The 9551-nt window shown below is 46.3% G+C and overlaps 1 protein-coding gene across 1 annotated transcript in view; it reads right to left on the minus strand.

The window, feature by feature from the left end:
- The window catches only part of Npsr1 (neuropeptide S receptor 1), a 173461-nt gene extending 165245 nt beyond the window's left edge, over positions 1-8216 (minus strand). Inside the window, exon 1 of the mRNA XM_005412989.2 lies at positions 8052-8216. Coding sequence (XP_005413046.1) covers positions 8052-8216 — 165 coding nt within the window. The remainder of the gene's footprint in view (positions 1-8051) is intronic.
- Between the last annotated feature and the right edge of the window lie 1335 nt (positions 8217-9551).

Below are 9551 nucleotides of genomic sequence, written 5' to 3' on the forward strand. Positions count from 1 at the left end.
TGCTTCCTCCAAATTCCTACGATCCCCAGATAAGAAATCAGTCCCACAGAGGGAGGTCCTGTGATTGCTCCCAGTGAATCTTTCTAACATCACAGTTTTGCAGTACCAGGGATCGAACTCAGGAACTTGAGCTTGCCAGGCAGGCGCTTATGCCACTGAGCTACATCCCCGGCCCAACATCACAGTTTTGAACCCTTAACATTTTTCTGCTAGTATAACTTCAAAGAGATCTTTCTTCAAGAAAGAGCATTCTTAATATTTAGTCTGATTTTTCACTTGTTTCTTTTAACCTCTCTAGCTCATCCCCATAAACTCTCACCTGTCTACTTGTCCTCTTTGTAGGTCCATTTGGTTTTCTGTGGAGAAATCCTTCCTTTCCATTTATTCCTACCTCCCCCAAGCCCCAATTTTTCTTCATTTCACTATTTGACAGTCTTCTTCTTTTATACTGACATCCTAAGTAACTACTGACATGTCTATTTCCCTAGTAGACCAAGTTGCCTGTGGGCAACATATTTATTTCTTCCCTTTCTGAACTCCCAGTCTCTAATCTAATACTGGGTCAGATCAATATGTTATTCTCTATGTAGCAGGATGAGAGGGTTCTGGTCACCACAAGAAGTAGAGAACATAGCTTAAAAAATTGTATTCTGATGACTGTGCTTTGACTTCTCATTAAATATATTTATTTTAAAACTCAAATTGCATGAAAATGAGAAATATTTGTGCTTATCCACAGGTATTAGGAATTTAAAGAGCTGCAATTTTTAAATAATATTTATTTAATTACTGCATCAGTGTAGCAGCCCTTTATGATGATAATTCATCCTCTTTGGCTCCCTAGTACTTTGTATAAAATGCAAAGAGAACAGCAGTGGCATCACAGGCCAACACACTTGTGTGAGGGTATAGAGCAGCTATCAGTACTCCCCTGTGACTGCCTGGCTGACAGCTGTAGGAATGGGTTGACTCTTCCTGTCCACAGGTGGCCTCTGCACTGTGCTCCCTCAGAAGCTCAAAGTGGTCATGATTTATACTTAGGCACCAGTGCACATGTCTGAAGAACAAAATCGGAAGGTGAACACTGTGCCTGGTTCAACACTCCCCTGGGGCTCAGTGCGGTTGCAAGGCCTGTTCTATGGACCTGGCAGCATTGAAAGTGAAATGGAGAGGACTGGATGTGTGCACTTTTACTCTGAAGGCCGATCTCCATATCCTGCCCAATGTGGCTAGCCGTGGTGTTGGGAATCCCCCAAAATCAAGACACTTTGAAAATTCAAACCGTGTCTGGTGAATCCGGATTAAGACACCATTCATCTGACTCCATTTCCATAAAGAAATTGAGACCTTAAAAATAAACTTGTTATACAGATTGTTTCTCCAGATGTCCTCTCATTCAGAAAGCATTTACGGATAGCTGCCATTACCCACTGGGCACTACACTGGGAGTAGCATTTCCTGGGTGGCCCTAGCACAGACCCCCATTTATGTGTGTATGCATAGAGATTCCAGGGGTACAGGGAGCACCAGGACAGAGGTGATGCTGGATGCTGGATCCCTCAGGAGTCATCACAGAGGTTCACAGGGTGTTAGAAGGAAAGGTGTGAGACAGGTAAAAGATTCAGCTTCATTTCCCTGGACCACAGTGAGACATCTAATATGAGATGGTGCAGGAGGAGAAGAAGAACAGAAGAGAAGGTTGAGTCTGATGCGAAAGACCAGTGGGCAGGAAGAAAGTGGGGTCGTTTTCCTCCTGTAGAGGATGAACAGCAGACAAAGCTCCGAAGCAGGACATTACATAGCCCACCCTGGACACAGTTGCCAAGCCCATCAGGAGACTCATTCTTGCCAATGGACTCATGTCAAAATCACGTGTCATTTCAGCCTAAGGACAGTGAGACAGGGCTCACCATCTGCGCTGGAAGACATCACTTGTTCCAGAAGAGGCAGATGTAAACTGACCAGTTTTCAACAGCTGTGATAGAAAAATTAATGTTTGGTGTGTTAAACCACTGATGTTCAAGGCTTAGCATTTTACTAATATAGAACTTCATTTTTTTCTTTTTTTCTTTTTTTTTTATCCTGATTATTTATTTTATTTTACAATTTAGGAATTTCACACCTTTGAAATTTTGACTTCTTGCAGTCTTCATTTCCATAGTTTTAAAAAAGTATGTTATTTAATTCTCTGCCCTTAGAGCTGATGGGAGATTCAAATATAATAAGGTAAGATCACCTTGTAAACTGTAAGGTACCAAGAAGAGTTAGGAGACCCATTACTTATAGGCAGTCTTCAATAGTATGCAAGTGAGAAAAAATAATCTTCACTATTCTTTCTAGATTTTTATGGCCTTGTGTGATTGTGCTACCTGGGAATCTGGGAAACATTTCGCCCACAGTGGAAGCCCATCCCTTTCTGTATAGGACATAATTTCCCATTTCTGCAAAAGCTCTCCATGCAGTTGGGTTGTTCAGCCTTCCCAGAAAAATATATGCTGTAATATCAGGAAGATAAAGTAAGAAATGAAATCTTCTCTAAGTATGTGTATCTTATTCTACAACTTTGGTGCTCTAACTAGAAATAGAGAGAACAGCTGTAATCCCCCTTCCCTGTTCCCCCTTGTCTGGGTACCTAATGCATAGTTTAGAGCTATCCCCAAGTGTCCTGGTCTAGGCTGTCTCCCTCAGCACCTCCTGAAGTATCTTCTGCATAGACAGTGGGGCTTCTTCTGTTTCCCTTCATGAGAAAAGGATGAGAAGACTGTTTTCTGGGAATGTGATAGCTAATACTATAGAACTCACTGTTGTTGGGGCAACTCACGGTTCTTAACGGCTTCACAGACAGGAGGGCAGTAATGGAGAGACTGATGCACAGGAGGCAGTGAACCACCCAAAGTCACACAGATAGGTGGGGGTCTTCTCCAAAAGGTGGATGGATCCATCCAGAGGCTGACCCCAGGGCTCATCCTACAGACCTTTCCCTGATGGTGGAGAAAATTCTAGACTCTTATTTTATCTTGCAATGTCTAAGTTACTTCTTTCTGCAAATCAGAGAGGCTGAGAGGCTCAGATAAAAGCTAAGTTTAGCCAAAGAACAACACTGTGACATTTCTTATCTGCTTAAGTGCATAGCTTGAAACACTCTTACCCACTGTACACAGGAAATTATCTAAAGGTGACAGCGTGATATTTGAGGCAAAAATGGATGAGGTACTTCTCACTGCTTTCATAAAACCTCCCCTACCCAAGCAACCCGGGGCTCTGCACCCTTGCCCCCAGGGCGCAATCTTTAGTCCATCAGTGCAGATGGAGACAAATAAGCTGGCTCTGGGCTCCCAAATACACCTCGGAGACTATCATAAGTGGCTGGAAGGGAAGTAGCTTTTCCCATTGCAAGATGATGTGTCTTTTGAACATTCAGAAGAGAGAGGCTGGAAAAGTAAGTTTGGAGGAGCATGGTATAGGAATTTCCCGTACCAGGGAAAGATAGTGGAGGGAGATGGGAGAGCTGAATGGTACAGTCATGGTGAAAGCTGTCAGGGGGGATGTGGGAAACTTGGACACTGATGAGAAGGTTCTGGATTGCTTCTCGCCCTCCAAAAAGGGAGAGGAAGGAAGAACACCTGTTAAATTTGTGGTGCACAGGATTAAGATGGTAAGGTTAGCTTTCTGGGTAGGGACCATGGAATAGAAAAGTCATGGGTTTTCCCAGCTTTCATGAAGTAGGAGTTGTACAATTAAGAAGGTCAGGTGGGGAGCGGGAGGACAAGAGATAACACTGCTTTGCTTTCTGTAGCCCAGAGGTGGTTGGGAAACTGTCAAACCCTCTTCCCAGAAAGGCTGAGGAAATTTAGCCAGGATTGAGAGAGGAAGAAAGCACATCCTGTACTTGAAGGAATTATGACAAAAGACCATAAAGAATAGCGTGGGACTGATCTGGGCCAGATGGGATTCCAGAGAAGAGCCTAAAACAAGAATGACCATCTCTGAGGACCAGACAAGACTTGTTTCAGCTGCTTCCAACTGGCCAGATCCCTTGCTGGACAGAATCCCTCCTGCCTGCTGCTCCCACCTCCCGGACATGCATCTACTATAGAAGCCCCTCCACCCCTCCACCCTTCCCCCAGCAAGATGCCATCCTTAAACCAGAGGATGTGAAAACCCTTCTGAGCCCAAAAAACTCTGTGATAACTAGGTTTACTCCAAATTAATCAAGATTATGTTTCTGGCCATCTTGTGTATTTGAGGTACAAAGAGAAATTTACTTGAGGAAACTTTCCTTTGTCACTCACTAACACAAATAGCTTGGAAATTGCACGCCACCCTTGGGGAGCCAATCAGTAGCATTTGTGCCTTTCTGAGTGGCATTACTTGAAGTTGGACCCACAGCATGGCACAGCTTAACTAACCTGGGAGGTAGCTGGGGAATTGGAGGGTGAGGTCTGTACTGCAGAAACGACCAGGAAGGAATGAGACCAAGCAAACCAGTAGGAATTTGCTTCAGAACTGCAGCAGTCAACTATAGAGACCAAATGAACTTAAGGGGTGAAAGCAATTAGAAAAGGATAAGAAGTGCCTGATGTAAATGCAAAACCTCTCATTACAGAAACTGCAGGAACTGCATTAGAAGGTCAGGAACTGAGGCTCCTGGATTGCAAGAAGGTCACCACTGACATTATCCAGGGGAACAAGGGAGGAAGGAGAACAGCCAACCTTGGAGGGGGGTGATGGGCAAAGAGGTAGCTCAGAGAAGGGGGCAAATGGCAAACAGAGGGAAAGGGCAGCCACAGAAGGCAACTGGCTGGTACCTGGTGGACACAACAAGGCCACCACCGCTATGGAGTGGAAATAAACACAATTACTAAAACATCTTAAACCGAGCTTCTGTTCAAGCAGAGTGTGAACTAATTGGGGAATGGGTGAGCTGAGATTAGCTTTTGTTCTATTAACACAGGAAGGGTGTGTTTGGAAAACAGACAGGAGGACAGTGTGGCAGAGGGGGTGGACCACAAAGGGAAACTTGTCCATTCTCTATGTAAACAACAGTTAGGCTAATTGTGCATGTTTGTCACCACCTGAAGGAGGGCTGGTCAAAGACTGTGCTCATTAATGTTTACCAGTCTTGGCCCATGTTTCTCTCCCCGCCTAGGAGGAAGAGATCCATCTTCCATTTGCACTGTTTTATCATTTAGGCAACTTAGTAACTCAGACAGCTCTCCCTCCCAGCTACTTTTAATTAGGTTTCTCATTGTTAAGACTGTTAGCAAATTCACTAGCAGCACAAAGGATTCTACGTAGAGTTCCATCTTTGTCTTTGTTCAGTAGCCTTCTGTACTTTTGGCTGTACCATGCCCTGGACCAGCCTGCAGGGCCACAGCAAATTCCATACTCTACCCGCTGAGATCTGTCACTTACCCCAGTGCCACTGGCTTTGAAATGGGTGGGGCAAGCGGAGCACACTTGTGGAGAGGATCCAAGAGTGCAGCTGGTAGAGACCAGGTAGGGCAATGAAAGCCCTCCGACCCTGCTTCCTTCATGAAGGAAGCAGACTATGTGGTGTCTTGTTGTCACATGTGTGCAGATGCCAAGAAAGAGCACCAGGCTTTGTTTACGCTGGGACTGTTAACTGAGTGTGCCTAGCATAGCGCTGCATCTGGAGAGAACAGAAAACCTGTACATTTCACACAAGGAATGCAAGGACTACAAGGCACCTTCCACCACCACCACCACATGTTGAAGCAGCCATCTGGGACAGAGTTGGGACATGGGAAAGAATTAGAGCCCATGACACCACAGAAGCTAAGAGGAAGGAAGCGTCATGGAGGGCTGTGTGGAGGACGTAAGCCACACTGGGCCTTAAAGAATGGGTAGAATCTAGGTAAATGCAGATGAGGGTGGAAGTCAGTTCCCATGGAAAGATGCACTGAGGCCCAAGAGAATTAAATAAGACATGTCGCAGAGATCACACGGCAAAGCTGTGGATACCAAGATAGTCCCCAGCTAACGGGATGCATGGCTACTACCGCTGCTCTTATTTCTGTTATTGTAACTGCTGCTGCCATTTCAATTGTATGCTATTTGTACTGGTTTTCCAGGAAAGCAGCAGGAATTAAAGGAACATATTTGGGAGACTGCAGACAGTGCCCAGTTTGACATTGTTTTACAGAGGGTACTGGAGAAAAGAGATCACAGCAACCAAGGATGTGCCTCAGACCTGCTTCTGTAAGGACCGTTTCAAAATCACTGGTGCTCCAAGGAGACCACAGAACAAAGTTCCACTAAGAAATTTAAGCGAGGTAGCCTGGGAAGCTGAGGCAGGAGGACTGAAAATTCAAGTCCAGCCTGAGCAACTCAGTGTTAGTGAGTCTCTGTCTCAAAATCAAAAATCAAAATGACAAAAAGGATTGGGGACATAGCTCAATGTGAAGGGCCTGTGTTAAATCCCCAGCACTGCACCCTCCCCTCATTAAGCAAGGTCCCCACAAACACCAGCACTGACTTCTGTGATGGTTTGAGTCACTGAATGAATCTTTCAGGAAGTGGGGCAGAACACCCACAGCTCCTGATGAGGCGTGCTTCCTCTCTGTGTCCCTCTCTGTCCAGTGGGCTCCCTGTTCTGCCTCACCTACAGACAAGGATGCAGTTCTCTTCAGTGCTGCGGTGATGTTGCCCGGGTAGAGCGCAGCCCTAGTGGGGAACCAGTAGGTGTTATTTTGTTCTTGAACACAGAATTTCCTCCAGCACTGCATTAAAAAGAACTGCAAATGCACTTCTAGCTGAGGTCTTTGCCAGAGTCTGGGAGCGACACTCTTATTGTGATTATCAGTTTCCAGTCATGTTCTGTAAACATCAAGGCTAGAGGGGGTGGGGGCAGGATGCCTGTCAGAGTGTGTGGCTGACTGCAGAGGGGGACTGTGCAGGCCACTGTAAGAGGCGCCAACCCAATCTCACTCTCTATGCTGTGTCACGGAGTGGAGCAGCAGAGTTGTTTGTGTGCAAGCACTGGGAGAGGTCTCTCAGGTCCACGGTCCCCTGCAGCCGGCCTAAGTGACTTCAGGCTCTGCTTTTCCACTGGGGTTCTGCCTGTGCGTGCCTGGGAGCGTTGATTCCCAGACAGCTCCCTGCTGAAAGTTTCATTCTGAGCCTTCGCCAACAAGTCGACCTCTGGGGGTGGAAAGATCTGAGTCGCGGTAACTCTGCCTCCTTGTGTACAAAGCAAATCCTTTCAAGGATACTCAGAGGGTTAAAAATAACAACAAAGCAACAGCTAGATTTTTTTTTTTCTGGATATATTTTCCTTTTTGATCTAAAGGGACAGGTTGAGACAGACTTGTGACTTCCTGGAACATTGCAGCCCAGCATTCTCAAGCAAGGAGCAGGACCCTGGCATTTCTAGATACCTGACTTATTCCTGTCTACAAGATCTTTTTTGGAAAAGGGGGAACAGCATTAGCTTACACAGGGGTTTTCCTCCACGTGTCCCTGGGCACTGTAGGAGGAATTCATCTGACTCCAACTCTTAGGTTTGTCCTAGGCAGCAACTTGTTGCAAAGTGTGGCACCAATGACTATAGTCAGAAAATCTATTTTTCTTGGATTTCACTGAGAAGGATCCACACACACAGGGGATCCTCGCTACATGCAAGCACCATCCCCAGGGTATCACTGCTTCCCTAGGGGTGCACTTTCCACACCTCTGCTCTGACTGTGAGCAGACATTTACTAGACAGGGCATTTTTAATAAATTTACATTTTTACCAGAAACAGACATTTTGAGCACCACTATAGTATTAACTAAAATTGCCTTTATCAAATGAAAACTAGAAAATTAAAAAACCCACCATTCATAAATATTACTATTTACAAGTTATCAGTAGCATAAGAGAAACCACATATGTATACACAGAAACTGCAAGACAGGTCTTCGGCCACCACAAAAATCTTGTTGCTGAAGCTCATCAGGTTGGTTCCCTACCATCTTTTGTAGGAAAGAGAAGAAATGATACTCACTCACAGTATGACTGCCCTGTCAGTTGTAGGCATGATGCTTACCTTATAGGACGAGTAGAAGGAGCCCCAGGACTCCCCCTCCACCACCTCGGTGAAAGTCATTATATCTGTGCAAGCTCCTGGGGAAGCATCCAGCGAGGAAGTATCCAGTGATGGTGCAGTCTGGGAGACACTGGAGGAGCTGCCCTGAGTGAGGTGGGATGGCATGGCTCAGGTGGGTCCCTGTACCTGTGGCCGGGCAGCTGCGGAGCTGGGCATGAGCTACAGCTCCTCAGCACTCCAGGCTTCTGGCTGAGCTCGGCTGAGCAGAGTCTCAGAGCCCGCCCTGAGCCCACCTCTCTGAAGAGCTCTGCCTGACAACAGGGAGAGCCCACGTGCAGCTGGCTCGTCGCAGTTACAGTTGATCCTGGAGCCAGCACAGCCCCATAACCCGTGGTCCCTCCCAGGGCTACTCACATCCTGAAAGCAGGTGGGGGCTCCCCACAGCTGGCTCTGGGGCTCCCGGGGCCATCCTCCACTCCCAGCAGTGTAGTTCCTAACTTACCTAGTGGACCTGCACCTCAGCTGTAGCTTCACAATCCAGGAATCTGGACTTCGCAGCACTTTCATTCATTCAAGCCCTGTTAGCAGTTCTGGAGGCAATTGTAATTATATATTTGTTTCCCTGAGGTTGCTTTCTGACTTGCAGTCCGCACACTGCCACTTACTTAGTGGCATGTGTATTATTGTAGGAGGCATAGGTAAATAGCACATTTGTGTTTCACACCTGTGTTGCTAGCCAGGTTTTCACAGGCAGTTCTCAGAAAAGCGGCTGGCTCCGGGTAGGGTCTGTGTTTTCCATAGCCAGGGTCCCTTGTGACATGACTGGGATTGGCAGGAAAAGCACACCCCTCTTAGTAAGTTCCCCTCAGTGCTTGCCTCAGACCAGCACCCAGGAGCAGAGCCCAGGGAAGGAAAACATTCCTTTTCTGCACTACTGAGGGGTGGGCAAGGATGATAGCAATTGCTCCTGTTTCACAGACACCTCACAAAGCACATTGAAACATCCTTCCTTTAACTTTCACAGCAACTCCATGAAATAGGAAGGGATGGTACTTTTATATTTTCTTTGTACTCTGGAGGATGAAATGACTTGCCCAACATCCTATGGCAGGTGATAGGAATGAGCTGATAACCTCTCTCTTCCAAAATCCCTAGATAGTGGTGATTTACTGGAACATAGACTGATTTGCTTCATGTCCCAGATGCAATCCAGGCATGAAGTGAGTGAGAACAAGGGAGCAGGTCAGGTGTAAAGCAACAGAATGAACTGCTTGTATGGCAACTGAGCATAACTGCCAGTCACTTACATGGTAAACACCGTAGGCAGATGGGTGGGACATGGTTTATAGCAGCTGGTATGGGAGGTAGCAGGATTAGTGGCCATCCTAAAAGACCTGGATCCCACAAAGTCCCCTGGGAACAACTTAGTGCAATCCCCCCAGTGCCAAGAAAGGACAGCATGTTATGGATGGAGAGGCATTAATCTATAATGAAGGGGCA

The sequence above is a fragment of the Chinchilla lanigera genome, unplaced genomic scaffold (assembly GCF_000276665.1).
Source record: "Chinchilla lanigera isolate Chin_1 unplaced genomic scaffold, ChiLan1.0 scaffold00159, whole genome shotgun sequence".
Lineage (NCBI taxonomy): Eukaryota > Metazoa > Chordata > Mammalia > Rodentia > Chinchillidae > Chinchilla > Chinchilla lanigera.